Below are 20,723 nucleotides of genomic sequence, written 5' to 3' on the forward strand. Positions count from 1 at the left end.
CCTTTAAACAGCAACCAAAGAACATCAAAGTACCCACTCCTGTTCTGTGATGATTTGTTGAAACCATCTGTGGGTTCCAGCTCCAGGTTTTAGACTGAGCCCGCTGGAGGTCTCTGTGTAGAACCTGTGGCTGTGTGCTCCCGCACGACTCGGCCCGCGGGTCTCCTCTGGATGTTTGTAAGACCCACATTGACGTTTACAGATGTATAAAGCATCGATTGCCTTCATGCAGAAGTTACATCCATCGGAAGAAGAGGCCACACGTCCGAGGTAAAGATGACGCTTTATTGAGGTAAAACAAACAAATGTGAACAGAAACTCAGGGACGTGTGCTGGTGACATCCCCACACCCAGCCTATCTGAGGCCCAGTTTCTTCTTCTCCTTCTGTTTTTTGCGCACCACATCGATGTTGCGGTCCCTCCACATGCTCTTCCTCAGCTTGATGGGCCGGCTGCCCACGTACTTCCCTGCAAAAGCGGCACAGAAGAGGGCGGGTCAGACTCCACAGTGCGAGCGGATGCCGCAGGCCTGTGAGGACACGCTCACCGTTCATCTCCCTCATGGCACGGACGTAGTCGTTGGGATCTTTGAAGCTCACAAAGCCGTATCCTTTGGTTTTTCCAGTGCGTTTGTCTCTGACCACCTGTTGACAACAACACCCTGAGTTCTCCTGAACGGATTCAGTCCCACAGAAGGTGGATTCAGGCATGCAGCAGGGAGGGATTGTCTTCACTGTGAACACTCAAATAACACTAGAAATGTTTGCACACTGACTCCAGCCTCAACAAAGATGGACTCCCTCCACTGAGGCCAACTCTTCTTCAGTTCGGTCCTGTTGAGGAGGAGTTACCACAGCGGTAGAGCAGCTCACCTTGGCTTTGAGGAAAGACGGGTATCTGCTGAAGGCTCTGGCCAGGATGTCATCGTTCACCTCGTTCCCAAGATCTCCACAGAAAATGCGGAAGTCGTCTGTTGAAGACAAGAGCAGGCGTGGGAGGGGTCAGCGTGTCGGTCAGCTACGCAGCGGGTCTGACTGAACAAACCCAGACGGTTCAGTTCAAAGTACCGAGCCGGCTTTTCTCGTTTGTTCCCTGATCAGAGTGTGGCTGTGAGCCTGGGGGAGTGGGACCGACTGGAAAGCGGTTTGGGTTTTATTGAAGGTTAGAAAGTGTTATAAATATACAACAAACTTGGATTCTGTATAAATGTTGGTGTTTTTTTTTCATCTGTGGAAAAAGCTTCTACATTTCCAGATGAAGCGAGTGTTCCTCAGACGGACACTCGTGTGACTGTGCTTTAAGGAACTGCTTTGGTTCTGTGTGCGGTTCTGTGGCAGCCTACTGTCCTCCAGCGTCATGAGCCTCCTTTTACCTGATTCCCACTCCAAAAGACTCTGGTCCTCCCAGGTGGTTCCTGCTGCAGTTCGGATGCACTTCTTCACCTTCTCCGACTTTCCTTTCTTTTTGTCCTCTGTAACGCTTTCCACCGGCTAGAAGCATAAACACACGGATCCATCACAACTCAATTCTACCTCCGTTTCTTTAACCATCAGTGGGCAGCGGTACCACATAGGGACCGCCCTACAGAACCAGACAGTGGTTCTGCTGCCACACAGACCTGCAGCATTTGATTAGAGCCTACTTTCAGACTCATTAGAAGAGAAGTCGGTGGCCTGGGAGACCTCGGATCATGATTGGTTTCGTTCTAACTTTGCAGCTCTTGCTGGGTTGGCCCCTCCTCTGAATTGTTTCTTTTCACCCTCACTGCACCTCGGGGGTCAGTTTCAGGACCACTTGTTTCATTTAATGTTTCCTTTAGGTGAGATTCTACAGAAGTTGACCGTATCGCAGCACCGATGTGCAAATGACCTTTAGGTTTGACTTGGCATGGTAGTTTTGTTTCCCCTTTCCCATCTGGTGGAATCAGGTGTTGGAATGACACCTAGGCTCGGTAGTCATTTGCTCCACATGTGAGCTTCTGACGTTTGAGGCTTTATCCTTCTCCAAAAAGTCTTCTCTTGTGGAGATTAGTGAGGCCAGTTTCTGGGGTGAGTCAGAGCGATCAGAGCTCCTACGTTGGTCTGGCAGCAGCGCATTCTGGGCGCCACGACTCGTTTTGGGCTTCACAGCATATCCAGAGTTCAAATATCTGAACTGTGGTTAAGAAGACTCATTGCATTAACCAATCAGTGACTCAGCTTTGAGCATGTGTTGTGCTGATGATGTCATCAGCAGGTGGAGTCCAAAACCAACACAGAGGAGAATCTGATTTTTCCCCTCCTGAACTTTAAATTTTTCTTTTTTCAATCAAGGCAATAATGCAAAGTTCCTCTAAATGTATTCTCATTTTTCCCTCCTCAGACCAATGCAGGGCAGCTGATCATCAAACTGGGTCTCAGAGAGACAGAAGTACCGCTGAAAGCGTCCGTCATTCAGACGCAGCACCTGCAGTACAAGACGCTGACCGTACTGGGAGAATCTCTGCCATGATGTCATGAACCCAGACATGGAGACGGGATTGATGATGCTTTTGTTTCACAAAGTCATGTGACATTCCACATGACTTGTCTTTAAGCAGAACATGTGGATCTCCACCACATGGGACTGTTTGGTTTCCCCCAGAGTTCAGTTTGAGGTGAGCCAAACCAAGAAGACCCGAAGCAGAAAGAAGAAACCAAATCAGACCTGAATCCGTATCAAACAAACCTACCAGAGACCAGAGGAGATGCTCCTTTAAAGACATGATCATTTAAACGGACATTCTACATCCTAATATTCTGATATGTCACAAGCGGAAAAACAGATTAGTTTCTTCAGTTGGATATTATTGGAAGGCCTGCAGCCACACAATGAGAGCACAGTGACTTCACCTCAGGGTGGGGGGGCTCAGGCTCTGGCATGCTGGGACCGATCACTGTGTTGCTGTCGTCACTGTCCTTCCTGTCAAGTAGACCTGCTGCCGTCACAACTGCCTGCTGTTCTGCAACCCGCGCTGCCAGCTCTTCCTGAAGGAAACACAACAAAAGCTGCAGAACCTGCTCCAAATGCTGACACCCAGAAGCTCCGGAAGAGACGACACGCTGCGGTGTGTAGACACCATGTTACAGTGTGTAATGTACACATTGCATTGTGTAGACTACACGCTGCAATGTGAAGAAAACCTGTAACTGTTCGTGGACCGCACGTTGCCGTGTGTAGACGCCATGCTGTGTTGTGTAGACCACATGTGTTGTGTGGACCACATGTGTTGACCACATATTGTGTTGACCACATATTGTGTTGTGTTGCGTTGTGTAAACCACATGTTGTGTGGACCGCATGTTGTGTTGTGTAGACCGCATGTTGCGTTGTGTAGACCGCATGTTGCGTTGTGTAGACCGCATGTTGCGTTGTGTAGACCGCATGTTGCGTTGTGTAGACCGCATGTTGCGTTGTGTAGACCGCATGTTGCGTTGTGCAGACCGCATGTTGCGTTGTGCAGACCGCATGTTGCGTTGTGTAGACCGCATGTTGCGTTGTGTAGACCGCACGTTGTGTTGTGTAGACCGCACGTTGTGTTGTGCAGACCGCACGTTGTGTTGTGCAGACCGCACGTTGTGTAGTGCAGACCGCATGTTGTGTAGTGCAGACCGCATGTTGTGTAGTGCAGACCGCATGTTGTGTAGTGCAGACCGCATGTTGTGTAGTGCAGACCGCATGTTGTGTAGTGCAGACCGCATGTTGTGTAGTGCAGACCGCATGTTGTGTTGTGCAGACCGCATGTTGTGTAGTGCAGACCGCATGTTGTGTAGTGCAGACCGCATGTTGTGTAGTGCAGACCGCATGTTGTGTTGTGTAGACCGCATGTTTTGTAGTGCAGACCGCATGTTGTGTTGTGCAGACCGCATGTTGTGTAGTGTAGACCGCATGTTGTGTTGTGCAGACCGCATGTTGTGTTGTGCAGACCGCATGTTGTGTTGTGCAGACCGCATGTTGTGTAGTGCAGACCGCATGTTGTGTAGTGCAGACCGCATGTTGTGTAGTGCAGACCGCATGTTGTGTTGTGTAGACCGCATGTTGTGTTGTGCAGACCGCATGTTGTGTAGTGCAGACCGCATGTTGTGTAGTGCAGACCGCATGTTGTGTAGTGCAGACCGCATGTTGTGTTGTGCAGACCGCATGTTGTGTAGTGCAGACCGCATGTTGTGTTGTGTAGACCGCATGTTGTGTTGTGTAGACCGCATGTTTTGTAGTGCAGACCGCATGTTGTGTAGTGTAGACCGCATGTTGTGTTGTGCAGACCGCATGTTGTGTTGTGCAGACCGCATGTTGTGTTGTGCAGACCGCATGTTGTGTTGTGCAGACCGCATGTTGTGTTGTGCAGACCGCATGTTGTGTAGTGCAGACCGCATGTTGTGTAGTGCAGACCGCATGTTGTGTAGTGCAGACCGCATGTTGTGTTGTGTAGACCGCATGTTGTGTAGTGCAGACCGCATGTTGTGTTGTGTAGACCGCATGTTGTGTTGTGTAGACCGCATGTTGTGTTGTGCAGACCGCATGTTGTGTAGTGCAGACCGCATGTTGTGTAGTGCAGACCGCATGTTGTGTTGTGCAGACCGCATGTTGTGTTGTGCAGACCGCATGTTGTGTAGTGCAGACCGCATGTTGTGTTGTGTAGACCACATGAAGGAGAGGGCCTCCTGTTTTCTTTGGGTAGGAAGCTGGACAGACTAGTGTTGTGGTGAAAGGAGGTGGGTACCATTCTGGCCTGCCTCTGGGTGCGGGCGTCGACCTTCTTATGACCCAGCGTGACAGGAGGAGCCGAGTAAACCGTTGGAGCTGCCTGGATGACGGATGGTGAAGGTTTCATGGAGAGTGGAGCCATTGATCTTGGAGATGGAGCCATAGATACCATGTCAGGAACCTGAGTAAATAAATCAAATATTTATAAGAAATGTCCATACTGTCACACCTATTTAAAAAAGGGGAGGGGCACTGATCATTCCTTCATGTAATATGTTGGTCACTGATGCAGACCAACACAGATCTATAAAGCAGACATCTTTATCGAGGCTTTTCCGAACACAAACTAACAAAGATGCATCGGTCTACAGACATGTGGACCTTATAGCTGAGGGACCATCAAAGATTTAGAGACATTTGATGGAAAAACACAAACACGACTTCATGTTTGTTCACTGATGTGTTTGTTTTTGTTACCAAGTTAAATGACAAAAGAATGAGAATGAAAACAAATGATTGTATCACTGAATATGATCAAAGGTTATTGTCTTGAAACTGGGATGGAAAAGTCTCAATTCCAGAGTCAAACCATGAACTGCGTTCATTCTATTCCTCTTGTCTTGCCTGTCACACTCAGGTTTGAACCTTCAACTCTTCTCATGGTTAAACTTGTTATTATTAGCTGTTGAAATTATTTTTTAATTTGATTTGTCTGAACTGAGGCTCACCAACTCAATCATCAGCAGCTCCTCAAACCTGACTTTCTATTTTCCTGACTGACCAAAGCTACTTCTCTTATGGACCTTCAGTGAATAAATGGGGGATTAGACTGGACTAGCAATCCTAAATACTTCCATTTCTTTCAGGCATCGTTAGTTCTGAAATCCTGCAGGACCAACTCTGACCTGAGGAGCTGCACCCATGTGCTGAAGAGACTGAGAAGGTCCCTGAAGGATGGGACCCTGCAGCGGAGGAGGCATCATCATGGGGGGCGGGGGAGGAGGCCGGGGCAAAGGGGGCGCGACTGGGGGTCCACGCATCATTGGCAGCCTTTGTCCACCTGAACAGACAGCAGGAACACAGGAGAGAACCTCAAGCTGTGACACACACACACACACCCACACCAGCTTTCTGGATGCCGTCCATCCTGAACCACCAGATCCCCTCGTGCACAGGTATGTGCACACACCAACACACGTGCCAGGACAAAAGACGTAGATTCTGGTCTGACGGGTGAAGTCATCATCTAACAGTCAAACAGGGATTTTCATCTTTCAAGTTTATAACATGTGGATAAGATTTCGAGACAAAAAGTAACCAAGAGTTTAGTAACAGAAGTAAAACAGTGACTAACAGATTCATTTAAGGAGGAGGAGGAGGAGGGAAAACTTTGACCATCTCTGCCGACATGCTCTCCACTAAGGACGCAGGAGTGGACCCGTCCATCGCCCAACCTAACCTCAGTGTGTTAGGCGGCCATGCTCCAGAGTTAGAGAAGTGCCTGTGATTGTAGGATTGCAGGTTTAATTCCGTCCTGGCCTGTCCATGTGTCAAAATGTCCTTGGGACAGACACCCCACCCTGCTCCCGGCGGTTGCAGGTTCGCACCAGTGTTAGGCAGCGAAACATATATCAGTGTGTGACAGCAAGAGGTTGTCCTACCAGGACGCTGCAGGATGTGTGGGACGAAAGCCGGTCTCAAAATGGGGGGAGGAGGACGAGACGGTGGACCTGTGAGAGATGGAGTCACATAAACAGTGAGTGAAGGAAAACCAAGGGGGGTGTGAGCCTCACTACCCGTGTTTCCATCACACACCCACACCCACCCCCCCCCCCCACACACACACACACACACACACACACACACGCAGAAAACGTCATCCAAATTCTGGAATGTAAAAAAACATTCCACATGACACGCTCAACTTTGGATGAGCTGTGTGGGGCTGTGGGAGCTCTGGTGGCGCCCGCTGTCCAGCCAGTTCCTACCAAGAAGCGCGTCGCCGTCCGGTTGTAGGTCCTGTGACTCATTTAATCCTAAAAACCACCTCCACCAAATGTAGAAACGTTTTTCCAATAAATTCTTTTCTCAAATCTCTTGTTAGGCGTGAATTTATAATGGCAAATCCAATTTGTGCCATTTCATAGTCAATGGAAATGCAGCTACTGTGATGACATAAACCGCCATGACCACACTGATAAACCTGCCAAAACCCATTTCTAAAGATCTTTACGTGAGACTGTGACGGGTTCTTCAGTCTGTAAACTGGGTCTGGATCACACAGCCATGGAGGAGACTGCAGGCCCGGCACTTTCCTAGTAGAACTTCATTCACAGTCTGAACTCAGAGGCCGACAGACAGAAGGTCATCGTCATGGAAGCTGACCAGAGCGCGTCTCCAAGCACTAGACTGCATCAGAAAACTGAAAATGATGGCTTCACTTTCCAGCAGGATCTTCCCACATTAAAGAAGCCCCCCACCCCCCAGACCTAAACCCCACACAGAATCTGTACAGAACATGAAGACCACCCACAAGAAGGCTGCTTTCAGATCAACCCAACATTTCTGAACACCTCAGCTGACCTACAGTTTGATCTTCATGCTGAATCCATGGAAAATGGAATTCAAAAACCAGAGAGCTCATCAGATGGGGCCAGGTGAGAGTGGAAATGAAGCAGAGTTCTCTTTACTGATGCGTCTACAAAATATCACCATGCTGCTCTTCTCAGAGCTTTGCCATGGCAACACAGTGGTTGCCTTGGATACATAGAGCTACACTGGGGGCTTTGGCTGCACATAGACACGTGCAGCTAGAACCTAGAAAACACACTTTGGAGAAATGCCAGGGAGAAATCTCCACCTGTTACTCCCATAGCTTCCTTAAAAAGTATTCTTGAAGAAACAATAGGTTGAGACATCGATAGCCATGTTTCCGTGGGTTCCTGACCTGGTGCCATGAAGGTGGGTGGAGGAGGACCTACAAAGCTTGCAGCTTGGGCCTCTAGCGTCTGCTGGACCTGGAGGAAACCCATCAAGAAGAAGTTCAGCCGCCCAGAGAGGAGAAAGTCAGGAAATGCTTGCAGTCATCATCATCATCATCATCATCCTGAATCTTCTCAGAGAAAGGCTGATGACACAGACCTGTCTGTAAGTGTTGGTGCCGATAATGGGCCGCACCATAGGAACGGCTGAGACGGCCAAAGCCACCGGAACTTGCTCCATGACGTGGGGGCTTCCTGACAGCGGTACTGGTCCACCAAGAACCTCCTGCTCAAAACTGCAGAGACATTACAGCTTTTTTACTGCTGGAGGAGAAAACACGTACATAACAAATAAAACGCCCTCCCCCCTCACTGTAGAAGCCTCTGACTGAAGGCCTCCCACTGGTGAACAGGACTCCTGTACTCAAATGGGCTTATTGTAGTCCATCTTCACATGTTTGTAGTCGCACTACAACTTTTCTATATGCTGCATGTTTACGTCGGTGCAAAGATGAATTTAATTCTGCAGACATTTACACTTCCTGCTTCTTCTCTACGCTTGGCAACAAGGTCAAGGAGAGGAGCAAAGAAATCATTTAGGCTGACCCATCAATGAAAAGGGGCTGCATGGTGGAGTAGTGTGTTTGCAAAGTAAGTAGGTCATGGTTCAAATCCCAGCTGGGACATTTTAGTGTGCAGTTTGCATGTTCTCCTCGTCCGTGCGTGGGTTTTCTCCAGACACGCCCATTTCCTCTTACAGTCCAAAACCATGCTTCAGAGGTTAATATGTGTCTCTAAATTGTCCCTAGGTGTGCATGTGAGTTTGGAACAGACTGGTGACCTGTTCAGGGTGTACTCCGCCCTTTCCCAGCAGTAGCTGGGACAGGCTCCAGCAACCCCGTGACCCCGAAAGGCATTCAGCAGATTCAGAAGATGGATGGACGAATGGAACAAATGGAACAAAAACTGAAGCTGTCTGGAGAGCCTTTTTTTTTTTAAACTAAAGGGGTGGGGGGATTTGCAAAAAGGTCATCCGTGAAGCTGAACTCACAGCGCCATCTCAGCCTCCATTTCCTTCAGACGTTCATCTCCAGATTTGGCCGCCATGCTGCAAGAAAAGAAAAAAAAGTTAGACATGCAGATCCTGGTGATAAAGATGTTCATATGTTTGAATGTGTAACAAAGAAAATCACAGTTTGAAAGTCGCCGCTTTACGTTTTTTAATCAAACATCAAAGAAGCTGCTGCAGTTCCCTTAGGTGATACCCAACTTCAGGTCAAAACAAGCAAATGATTTAAGAATAAACGCCTAACATCCTGAAGATCTGATGATGCTCTAATTGTGATGGTTCCAGTGGAATTTCAGATCAAATCAGTGATGAAAAGAATCCAGATGATTCCTGAGAATTACTGAAAATCCCAGTGATTTCCAATGATCCTGGAGATTCTTGGTGAATCTCCTCTGTGTTCTGGTGTCAGAAGACCGGATTCATGACAAACACGTGCAGGTCTGGATCTCCAGCTTCTTTTGACATGTTTAGCGAGCCAGACAGTCTCTGGACTGAAGCAGTTCAGAAGTCTCTTAAAGCAGAGTCCAGCTCGAAACGGTGCAGAGAAACACCAAAGCTTGCAGTTTAGATTGGTTTTCAACTCTCGAGGTTTGCTGTGGCCGCAAAGGATGACGGTATATCACCAAAACTAAAAGACCCGCTACGGATCAGACATCAGTTGATGTCAGCAGGTACGTGAGGAACAGGTGTCAGGCGCATGCTCACTTGGCGTTCAGAGGAGTTTCCGATCCCGCAGCAACCGTGTGTGTATGTGTGTGCGTGCTCTCTTCACGCTGATCTCCAGTAGCTAGCTCGGTTAGCCGTGCGCGCGCCCCACAGCTCCCAGAAGCCGCAGCTCTGAGCTCCGCCGCTGCTGTCCGATGCTTCCAGGTGAGGGGCTGTTATAGAGGCCGTTTACAGCAAGACAAGAGCGGGAGTCATGGGCAGAGTCCACCGGCTAAGATGATTCCTATCGCTGGAGATTCCCGGCCTGCTCTTCGTCTTCTTCTTCTCCTGCTGCTTCTTCTTTTTTTTTTTTTTTTTTTTTTTTTTTGGCGATCGGTAACGTCACGACGCAATAGCGCCACCAGCTGGTCTGGAGTGTTGAACCTGTTTCTCCCCCAGACGCATCCTCCCAGTATCCCGTTTTTCACCGAAATTTAATCAAATATCCGTGACTCCATTCATTACCTATAAAACTGTATAGACTGCGCATTTAGTTAAAAAAATTCCTCATTTGTGTTTGAAATGCTTCCCTCCTGTCTCCAGGATTTATTACACCTCAACAGCACGTGTTCTCCAGTTTCATTATTCTGCCAAAACTGGCATTTTCCATCAAAAGAGTCAGTCCGTCAGACTTCACCTGGGTTTACTGGATCTCTAGAATCAGAAATAATCCACATATTACATAGCACTGTCCTTGCTCTGACATCTCATTATGCACTGTATGCCTGTTAATATGTAAAATGTTGATAAACAAGCAATAATTAATATAATCAAAAATAACAATAAAATAATAATTGAAAATAGTAAATAAACAAAGTTATTTAAAAAAAAAAAGAATGAATCCACTAATAAGGTGCTCTGGATTATTTTAAATACATTGTATGTTATGGTACATGTTAGGAAACATCTGTCAGTGAATTTGTTGTATGATAAAAGAATAACGTGACATGAAATATTTCTAATCTCTTTTCTTAAAATTTATTGTACAGAACGGGATTACTGTATAAAACACAATTTTACAAAATAAACTTCATATATGTCAGGGGAACACACATATGTATTTTTTATACAAAAACATTCAAGGCTCTTCAACTTTCATATCTACATATAACTTTCTGATTGAGGCTTTTAGAAATAGTACTGACATGCATTTCAATTTGTTTGATTAATATTGTGGGAAAAATAGAAGATGATGACAATTTGCATTTATGAATATAAAATTGGCCAAATATAATAATAAGATTAATTATGAGTTTTTTATTTGAGTCCACATTTTTATCGTGAAAGCCAAAAGTTATATGTTCAAATTTCAGAGTGAAGTTGAGGGGAATATGTTCTTTGATGAATTTTAAACACTTTTTTCAAAAAAATTCTGGTTTAAGTATAATTCCAAAAAAGATGGTTAATTGTTTCTGGATGTTCTTTGCAAAAAGTACAGTTAGGGTCAATTGTTTTAATGTATCTTAGCATGAATTGATTGGTGGGGTAAATTGTGTCTATCTATCATACATATTTGGATCACACTCCACGCTTTTCTCCAAATACTGTCTGGAACAAAACGTCTCCAGTAGGTTTTGTTAATTGGTATAGAAATGACATCCCTTTGAAACAACCACGTTTTTTTGTTGTAGTTGTTCTTGTGGGTAGAAGTAAAACTGATTTTTCCTGTGGTGGTGTCAGTCGCATCCATAGAGGGAATTTCTTCATTCCTAACAGTTTAGAACATTTGACATATTTCTTTGTAAACAGCATCAAACACAATGGCGTACTCTTTAGGAGTCACAGTATTTAGAATTGAATTCAGTATACATTGACAAATACTCATTCGTGTCAGAAAGCTACGAAAGCTGACCCACCAGCAGAATTTTTTTTCTCCAACCAATGTGGAAAAATAAAGATTTGTTCTTGTATAATGTGTAATTGTTGTTCCAAATAAAAAGTTGTGGGGAAAGAAATTGTGTTTGTATAAAAGTGGCCATGCAGGAAGAGTCGATTGTGGAATGCCGATAGTTTAGCTGGTATTTTATCACAGTACCGGTCAGCGTCGGTAGGTGGCGATCGCTCCCCGTTAGGTGAAAAACTTCCGTTAGAAAAAGAAGAAATGTGCTGACGTGGTGGTGGGCGGAGCCTCGGCTTAGCTTGTCGAAGTCAGCCTTCAACTTCACCGGTGAACGTCGTCGCTTCCACGGCCGAAACCGAGCTGAGGTCAGCGGGACAGACGCTGGAGGGAGCAGCGGCCCACAGGTGCGCTAACTGGCCCGACGGAGAGCGTTACGACTTCCTGTCAGAACCGAGCCGGAGCGAGGTCCGTCTGTGTCACGCTCTGTCTGTAGCACGCGCGTGATGATAACAAACAAAAGCTGCAGAAATGACTGAAACTTAAGTTCTGTGGAATTGTTTGGTTCTGTGTCGTGAAGACTTTGGTTCTGTGTCGTGAAGACTTTGGTTCTGTGTGTAATGTGGTGAAATTGTTCCTGTCAGGTGAGCCTGGGGAGCGTCATGGGGAAGAGAAGGGTTCCGGACCTGTACAGGTCTCCGTTTCCACTGTACGCCGTCAGAGTGGACCCGTCCACGGGGCTGCTGATCACAGCTGGAGGAGGAGGAGCCTCCAAGACGGGGATCAAGAACGCCGTGGTAAGAACATCACTGCAAGGTTCCACTATCCACCTGCAGGACTCCCCGGTCCACCTGCAGGACTCCCCGGTCCACCTACAGGACTCCCCGGTCCACCTGCAGGACTCCCCGCACCACCTGCAGGACTCCCCGCAGGACTCCCCCGGTCCACCTGCAGGACTCCCCCGGTCCACCTGCAGGACTCCCCCGGTCCACCTGCAGGACTCCCCGCAGGACTCCCCTGGTCCACCTGCAGGACTCCCCCGGTCCACCTGCAGGACTCCCCCGGTCCACCTGCAGGACTCCCCCGGTCCACCTGCAGGACTCCCCCGGTCCACCTGCAGGACTCCCCGCAGGACTCCCCCGGTCCACCTGCAGGACTCCCCCGGTCCACCTGCAGGACTCCCCCGGTCCACCTGCAGGACTCCCCCGGTCCACCTGCAGGACTCCCCGCAGGACTCCCCCGGTCCACCTGCAGGACTCCCCCGGTCCACCTGCAGGACTCCCCGCAGGACTCCCCCGGTCCACCTGCAGGACTCCCCCGGTCCACCTGCAGGACTCCCCCGGTCCACCTGCAGGACTCCCCGCAGGACTCCCCCGGTCCACCTGCAGGACTCCCCCGGTCCACCTGCAGGACTCCCCCGGTCCACCTGCAGGACTCCCCCGGTCCACCTGCAGGACTCCCCGCAGGACTCCCCCGGTCCACCTGCAGGACTCCCCCGGTCCACCTGCAGGACTCCCCCGGTCCACCTGCAGGACTCCCACGGTCCACCTGCAGGACTCCACGGTCCACCTGCAGGACTCCACGGTCCACCTGCAGGTCCACGAGGCTGGAGGAGGAATTATCTTAAAGAAGTTGGTCCGACTAGGAGATCCTTGATACTAAAACCTGTTGACACTCCCTCACACATTTGAGTCACAGCAATCAACAGTAATTGGATCGTTCCAAGTGGACCTGTCTTAGAACAAACAGAACCAGAGCGGGTTTTTGGTGCAGAGGGAGAATCTACTCTGACCTAGAGTCCCACTGAGCAGACAGACGGCTCAGGAAGGGGCTGGCGCTGAAGGTGACCCGGTGCGGTTCTGCTGAATGAGTGTGAGGAACATCACGAGATGCTGTGTGTTTCAGCATTTCCTGGACCTACAGCTGGAGGGGGATCAGCAGTATAGCGCCACGCTGCTTCACGCTCATGATACGGACACGCGAGCCACCATGAACATGGCTGTGGGCGACGGTGTGCTTGCTGCCGGGCAGGACGGGACCTGCTGCCTCCTGACCTTCAAAGTCTGCTCTCCGAAGCAGAGAGGAGCTGCTCAGAGTGAAGGTGAGGCTTGCTGTTGAGCTGAAACTGACTGTGGTTCTGACCGTGGAAGCCTCAAGCATCTCATGGTGGAGGCTGGTGCTTTTCATGGGAGCAGGTTTCTGCTTCCAGGTGAACTTTTGTCTAACCTCAGGACCTTCTGTCTGAAGCTACGTTCACATCGGGCTCGGCAAATGACGTTCAAGCGACAACGTAAAGTCTCTGTAAATATGTGCGTTTCGGGCTTCTGCGTTCAAAACTCCCGCATTGACAAGTCGCTACGCAACTTTCTACGACTGTTTTCGGGCTCCACATACAAAAAGCGCTGCTATTGAGTCCTCGTTGAGGGACTGGATTAAACAGACGCGATTAGACAGAGGGACTGGGATTAGACAGTGATGTTTCTACCGCATCATATGGCTGGTGTGTACGTCATAAGGATGTATCGATCAATCAATCAATGAATCGATTTCTGTTCCTACGATCCGACCAGATCGATCTGTCTGAGGCAGATTCAAACATCATAAAACTGTCTCAGAAGGAAAGAAATCGATAACCGGTCTTAGAAAATTCCATTTGGATTGACACTTTGTAGGTTTATTTTACTACAACCAAAAAACGACCAAGTGTCACAGCTGACATCACACATGTGATGCAGCAAGACACGATGGAGCCATCGTTCCAGGCCAGCGTGTGGAAAACACGCGTCCGTGTTTTGTATGTAGAGCCACAAAACGGACTAAAAAAACCTGCGTAGCGACACGTGAACACAAAAGTTTGGAATGCGGAAGCCCAAAACATGCATACAAACAGGCCTTTACGTAGACTTTTGATTGGAAGTGGTTTCTTGAACGCACGCTTCCGAGGTCAGTGTGAATGTAGCTTGAAGGGAAGCATCTCCACCAAGAGTCTTTCTGTCTGATGATAGTCATCAAAAGCTTTGGCGTGTCTGTCCGCAGGAAACGACTCGCAGAAAGGAAGTGTCCGGCAGCGAGATGTGAAGCGGCGCGCAGGTGAGGAGGCGGAGCCTGGAGGGCGTGGCTCAGACACGAGAGCAGAGACCCCGAACATCGTTGTGACCCACCTGGCTGATGTGCAGTCGGACCTGAACCCCCAGGAGCCGCTCCAGAAGGTGGTCCGGTTCAGTCCTGACAAGAGTCTGCTCCTGACTGGAGGCACCGATGGACATGTCCGTGTGTGGGAGGTGAGTGTTCAGCGAGGGGTTCCCAGTCCTCTGGACTCTGCCAGGATCTCCTGACAGTCCTGAGAGGTTCAGTTTAGGAAGCAGTAAAGGCAAACACCTGGAAATGTAGACTAGATCAGTGTTTTTCAAGCAGTGTGCCGTGGGAAATTGCCCTCATTAATTGATCTAAAAACATTTCCCATCTCCAGGAAATCAGCTCTTTGTTCATCCAAACGGGCCCTGATAAAACACTGAGTAGTTAGGGATATAAAAGAGATCGTAAAAGACTTTTTTCTTTGTGTTTATTTGATTCTATTAAAGACATTTTGATAAGAATGACGTTACCGTGATTTAGCTTCAACTAAAGCCGTTTTCTGAAAAGTCCCGTCCCTTTAACTGTCTCCTCCAATCATTCTTGGAGTCTTAATCACATGTCATCAGTCTGACCAATCAGAAGTCGTTAAAGTCTTTACTTCCTTGTTCTAAATCTGCTCATAAAGTCTCTCAGTTCTAACAAAAATACCAGCTAAAGCTCGTCTTTAGCGGTGTAGCTTTCCACAGAATCTGGTATCAGACCGTGGAACAAGTGAACAAAACAATGAAGCTCTATCTGCGTTCGGTGGATTTTTGCACTACATCTCCCATGATGCATTGGGTTAAAGTGACAACGTCTCAGCGCACAATGAGTCGTCCTTGTTAAACGTCTTGAAACAACAACGAACACTCAGTTTTTAAATCTTCTAACTTAACCTTTTATTACATATTTTAGAAAAAACAGCTGCAACTTCCAGCTTTTTCTGCCACAATTATCACAAATATGCCTGTGAGATTGCAGAGGGGCTGTAGATCAATCCAGACTGAGTTTCTCCTTTTCTTTTTTTTTTTTATGCTGGTGTGCCGCAGGATTTTTGTCAAGGTTAAAGTGTGCCGTGGCTCAGAAAAGCTTGAAAAACACTGAGCCAGAGGATCTGGAAACCAAACCAGAAAACCGCACGGCCTCACCTGCCGTCATGAGATGGATCCTGATGATAAAATAAAAATACAGTGGGGCAAAAAAGTATTCAGTCAGCCACTCGTTGTGCAGGTTCTCCCACTGTTTTTTCTCAGTTTGTCTTTTCGTTAAGGTTTACCTATGATAAAAACTGACAGGCCTCTCTAAGTTATTAATCTGTGGTACGATGAGTATCAGGCATCATTTGTACTCTGTTTACGAAAAGATTTCACAACTTCTGTAATGAGTTTAATAAATCGATGATTTTTTAAAAAATAAACAAATGAATTAATCTTTTTAATGAAAATAAACATTTCTATTACTTCTGAATTTTGTTAACTTGGCTAGATGGACATTTCCATTGAGCGACTCCACATGCGTCAAGAAAGAGAATCTAGTAGTTTTCCAAAATAAAACGTTAGAATCAGAATATAAGTAAATCAAAGTAAATGTAGTAAATGTTTCTTTCTCTGCGGCCCGGTACCAACTATCTACAGCCAATCAGGACGCAGAACACAATGAGCTGCAAAAAAAGAAAAGGGAAGTGGCACAAAATGAAGCAACAGCGCAGATGATGAGCTGCGTCTTAGAGAGGCAGCTCTCTAAATATTGTTAGAAACCGCCACAGGCTGCTGTGCATGAACCCAGCGGTTTAGTACGCTAAATGTGTGAATGCTGGAAACATTCAGACTCGGATCCTCTTCTTGTTCTGAGCTGCTCTCCTTCTGTCACAGTTGGAGGTGAAAGCTGGCCTCCAGCTCCTGACACGCTCATGTTGGGACTCTCACGTCCTCCTAGACTCTTGCAGAAGCCCTGGGTCTCTGCCGGGCTGTGGAAGCGACTGGACTGATCAGTTGCTTGTTTCCTACAGTTCCCGTCTCTGAAGAAGAAGCTGGACTTCAAAGCGCACGAAGGCGAGATTGAAGACTTGGATCTGAGTCCTGGGAATAAGGTGAAGCTCCGTCACCTCCGTCTGTGAGCGCGTTCTGGTGCTTCTCATGCATATTTTCTCTGTTTCTCTGCAGCATCTTGTGACTGTGGGCCGGGACTTTGCGTGCAGCGTGTGGAGTGGTAACCAGATGGCTGCAGCTCTGAACTGGGAGGAAACCACGCCCCAAGTGGCTCCAAAGTCTCACAGATATTTGGCTTGCAGGTCAGCAAAGACGAATCAAGCAGTGAACGTTGCCGAGGGTGAGCTGGTCGACGTGAGCTTGTTTGTTCCAGGTTTGGGAGGGTGGAGGACCAGAAGGATGCTCTGAGGCTTTACACAGTCCAGATCCCTCACAAACGAAGCCGGAAACCTGCAGCCTGTTACCTCACCAAGTGGGACAGCAAAAGCTTCCTGCCCATGCTGACGTCTGCCTGCGGCGTGGAGGTCTTCTCCTGTCTGACCGTCAGGTAGAGCAGTGTTTTTCAACCTTTTTTGAGCCACGGCACACTTTAACCTTGACAAAAATCCTGCGGCACACCAGCATCCAAAAAAAAAAAAAAAAAGTAGAAACTCATAGTCTATATTGATCTACAGCCCCTCTGCAATCTCACATGCATGTTTGTGATGATTGTGGCAGAAAAAGCTGGAAGCTGCAGCGGTTTTTCTAAAAGATGTCATAAAAGTTAAACTAGAAGATTAAAAAACTGTTTGTGTGTTCGTTGTGGTTTTAAGACGTTAAGAAGAGAGACTTATTGTGCGCCGAGACGCTGTCACTTTAACCCAATGCATCATGGGAGATGTAGTGCAAAAATCCGGCGAACGCAGACAGACTTGCGTCTCTGAGCTTCATTGTTTTGTTCACTTGTTCCACGGTCTGATACCAGATTCTGTGGAAAGCTACACCGCTAAAGACGAGCTTTAGCTGGTATTTTTGTTAGAACTGAGAGACTTTATGAGCAGAATCAGAACAAGGAAGTGAAGACTTTAACCACTTCTGATTGGTCAGACCGATGACATGTGATTAAGACTCCAAGAATGATTGGAGGAGACAGTTAAAGGGGCGGGACTTTTCAGAAAACAGTTGAAGCTGCTGCTAAATCATGGTACTGTCATTCTTATCAAAATTTCTTTAATAGAATCAAATAAACACAAAGAAAAAGGTATTTTACTATCTTTCATATTCCTAACTACTCAGTGTTTTATCAGGGCCTGTTTGGATGAACAAAGAGCTGATTTCCTAGAGATGGTAAATGTTTTTAGATCAGTTAATGAGGGCAATTTCCCACAGCACACTGGTTGTAAAACACTGAGGTAGAGGATCCACGTCTCCTCTGGTCACAGATGGTTTTTGGTTTCTTTCAGCAGATGATACAGAGTCTCATTATTATTTAAAATAATCCAAATTCAACCACAAAGCATTGAATCCAAACATGTTCCCAGCATGTATGTTGTTAGTAGAGAATGGGTGTAACCGATGTTTACCTCAGCAGAAGTGTTGGACTTTTGAAAGTGTTTGTAGATGTTTGAGGTTGATGCAGCTGTCCCTGAAGGCCCACTCCCATCATCTGCTCATCTCTTTTCACAGTGTTCTGATTTTAGGCCAAATCCACAAACCTATGTGGATTTCTAGAACAAAGTTTCTGCAGGAGTTCATCAGAAACTCACCTCTGAGTTGTGGCTGAGACAGCTGGCACGGAGTGAGCCCGCCTTCATTTCCCATCATCCATCTGCTAACACTCCCCCCCCCCACTAGCGTACAGCCTCTCACACCCCCAAACTAAGATCGCATTTGGGATGTAGAAAATAGGCCAGTCTCCCTGCTCTGCTTCATTCTGATGCATCCTTAAATTTCCCCTTGTTGGATTAATAAAGTATAATTGGATCTAATCCACTGGCAGACAAATGGATCCATGTGCGCCTTTGTTTTCCTCGTCTGAGCTGGACTCTGGATCAGAACTGTACTGATAGCTCTGATATGAATCACAGTTTTTGTTGTACCGCTAATGTTCGGTTTGGGGTGTTAAAGGCAGCAAGCTAACAGGAGAGAGTGAGAACAGATGGATGATGGGAAATGAAGACGGGTTCACAGACTCTGAACTGGAACGTTCTCCTGAAGTTTCTGCGGTTTCCCTCTTTCTGCGATGAACTTCGGCTTCTCTTCCACAGCGACTCCGGGACGTTTCTGGGTCTTGGGACGGTGACAGGATCTGTGGCGATCTACATCGCCTTCTCCCTACAGGTATGAGCAAGTACAGGACTCACCTGAGCAACGGCGTGCTGACGGCGCTGTATTTCTGTGTGCAGAGGCTGTATTATGTCCAGGAATCCCACGGCATCGTGGTGACGGATCTGGTCTTCCTGCCCAACACCCTGAAGGGCAGGAGCATCAAGGGCACCAACGAAGCCGTCATGCTGAGCGTGGCTGTAGACAGTCGCTGTCAGGTGCACGCTGTTGCCCGCCGCAGTAAGTCCATCCTCATCGGCGCTCAGCAGGAAGCTGCTTGACCTCCACTCATCTGGTTTTGTGGCTTTGCCCTCAGGAGATTTCCCCGTCTGGCTGCTCCTCTTCCTCTGCGGGCTGCTGGTGGTGGCAGCCGTCCTCCTCCTGCAGCACCTCTTTCCTGGGCTGCTTTAGGCGGATGCTGACGCTGGCGGGGTTTGGACTTTGCCGTCAGGTGCAGCTCTGCTAGACGTCCTGATCTGCTCAGTGGTCTCAGGGCAGGAGCGTTGGTGATTTGACCTGTCTGGCCCTAAAGGTCACTGCAGGCTCGACCTTGATGTTCCCCACAGAAAAATACATGTTTGTACAAACGTGGAGCAGGAGGTTTACACAACTGTTTGTAAAACCACACAACCGAACGGCTGCCCGCTCTCCTCTGACTTGTCTGAATGAAGCAGCATTAATGTTTGTGGTCGGGAAGCAGAAAAAACTGAATGAGACTAAAAGCTCTAAATCCTCCTGATTTTATGAATTTTAACTTTCAAATTCGTTTTCTACTGAGAAGATGCATAAAGGTGGTGACGGCACAGGTCTCTGAGAAAGGTGTTCGGGGTTCTAGCAACACGAAAACGGTGTCTATGGTGTCGTTACGGAATGATGGGATGCGGCTTTAGCAGAAATGTCAGCTCTTCAGGGCCTCTCCTAGTCTGAGACCAAGAGATGCCAGAAGATGACGCTTCCCTTCAGCAGATGTTTGTCTCTAAATCCTCGAACTCCTGAAAGATGGTTTCTGTTCACACGCTCAGAATTGATGTGAGGATCGCTGCGGCGACCCCGAAGGGATGTGGCGAAAGGTGAACATCAATCCTGCTGAGCCGAGGAGAAAAGCTTCAGTTAGAGCCTGAGTGACAGCAGCTGTTTCCATCACACGCAGAAAACCTCACCATAATTCTACAAATGTTTAAAAAACACAATTACACTGTTTCCATTAAATTATCATTATGTGAATAAACACGAACCGACTCACGCGATAAGTCATTCGGATGTGATCAATACTTTGACAGCAGATACATTCAGATTTCTGTATTTTCTAGCGCTCATCTATCATCTAACAAAGGAGACGTCTGCTGTGGATCCAACATTTCCACACGACACGCTCAACGTCTGATGAGCTGTGTAGCTGCAGGACCTCTGGTGGCGGCTGCTGTTCAATAAGCGCAACGCCATCCGCCATCATTACAGTTTTGAATTTCGACATGTCTCAAAAGCATCTCCTCCAAGCGTGAGAACTTTTTTCCCCCCCGATAAATGCCATTTTTTTTTCCGAAATAGTCGTGTTTCCATGAGGCGGATGCCTCATCGCAAATCCAATCTGCACAATTCCGTGGTCGGTGGAAAGGCAGTTAATAGTGATGATGATGATGATGATGATGTGGCACTTTGACCACAGGTCAGCTCTCAGTGAAGAAAGAACGATCATTTGGAAATAAAAATGCATCCAGAGAATAATTCATTGTAACAAATAAAAGGTAAGAAATGGTTTGTGGTTTAATGTTTTTTTCTCGTTTCCAATTTGATGTTGGGAAGAAAATCTGAAACATAATCGAGACCAAAATAACGGAACAAAAAAGGATTTTACAGATCAATGATCCACGTGTGATCAAAGTCATCAGCATGAAAACTTCTAGCAGCTGTTGACGGAGGCGGAAAACCACTTTTAATTCATCCATTGAATGCGTTTAGCAGCTGAACTAATAGCAGTGAAGGTTTACTAACTAACTTAGCTC

General features: G+C 47.4%; 2 protein-coding genes across 4 annotated transcripts; one reads left to right on the forward strand and one right to left on the reverse strand.

Moving 5' to 3' along the window:
- Positions 1-271: 271 nt before the first annotated feature.
- Positions 272-9,849, reverse strand: rbm42 (RNA binding motif protein 42). The gene is made up of 12 exons (XM_004077636.5): positions 9,478-9,849; positions 8,755-8,811; positions 7,864-7,999; positions 7,670-7,739; positions 6,384-6,452; positions 5,628-5,782; positions 4,739-4,903; positions 2,871-3,005; positions 1,373-1,490; positions 873-970; positions 548-644; positions 272-468 (listed from the first exon to the last, which is right to left on the reverse strand). Exons 2-12 carry the CDS (start codon positions 8,808-8,810, stop codon positions 356-358), a joined length of 1,212 nt encoding a protein of 403 aa, XP_004077684.1. The 5' UTR covers position 8,811; positions 9,478-9,849; the 3' UTR covers positions 272-355.
- On the forward strand, positions 9,422-20,476 carry preb (prolactin regulatory element binding). 3 transcript variants are annotated; one of them, XM_078932787.1, is made up of 10 exons: positions 9,422-9,443; positions 11,959-12,111; positions 13,220-13,415; positions 14,351-14,595; positions 16,437-16,517; positions 16,591-16,718; positions 16,790-16,963; positions 18,663-18,735; positions 18,801-18,960; positions 19,037-20,476. In XM_078932787.1, the coding sequence occupies exons 2-10, from the start codon at positions 11,977-11,979 to the stop codon at positions 19,129-19,131; spliced, it is 1,287 nt and encodes a 428-aa protein (XP_078788913.1). In that variant the 5' UTR covers positions 9,422-9,443; positions 11,959-11,976; the 3' UTR covers positions 19,132-20,476. The 3 variants fall into 3 exon arrangements, with proteins under 3 accessions (XP_078788913.1, XP_004077683.1, XP_011483222.1); XM_004077635.4 differs by lacking the exon at positions 9,422-9,443 and adding an exon at positions 11,576-11,782; XM_011484920.4 differs by lacking the exon at positions 9,422-9,443 and adding an exon at positions 11,579-11,721.
- The last annotated feature ends 247 nt before the right edge of the window (positions 20,477-20,723 follow it).

Source organism: Oryzias latipes, chromosome 16 (genome assembly GCF_053564925.1).
Source record: "Oryzias latipes strain Hd-rR chromosome 16, Olatipes_Hd-rR_3.1".
In the NCBI taxonomy this organism is placed as follows: domain Eukaryota; kingdom Metazoa; phylum Chordata; class Actinopteri; order Beloniformes; family Adrianichthyidae; genus Oryzias; species Oryzias latipes.

Excerpts from the sequence above, each read along its gene's own strand:
- rbm42 (XM_004077636.5), bottom strand. The coding sequence starts at position 8,810 with ATGGCGGCCAAATCTGGAGATGAACGTCTGAAGGAAATGGAGGCTGAG. Across the intron at positions 8,000-8,754 it reads ATGGAGGCTGAGATGGCGCT|TTTTGAGCAGGAGGTTCTTG; the intron begins GTGAGTTCAGCT and ends ATGTCTCTGCAG. Across the intron at positions 971-1,372 it reads TCTTTTGGAGTGGGAATCAG|ACGACTTCCGCATTTTCTGT; the intron begins GTAAAAGGAGGC and ends TGTCTTCAACAG.
- preb (XM_078932787.1), top strand. The coding sequence starts at position 11,977 with ATGGGGAAGAGAAGGGTTCCGGACCTGTACAGGTCTCCGTTTCCACTG. Across the intron at positions 14,596-16,436 it reads GACATGTCCGTGTGTGGGAG|TTCCCGTCTCTGAAGAAGAA; the intron begins GTGAGTGTTCAG and ends TGTTTCCTACAG. Across the intron at positions 16,719-16,789 it reads CACAGATATTTGGCTTGCAG|GTTTGGGAGGGTGGAGGACC; the intron begins GTCAGCAAAGAC and ends TGTTTGTTCCAG.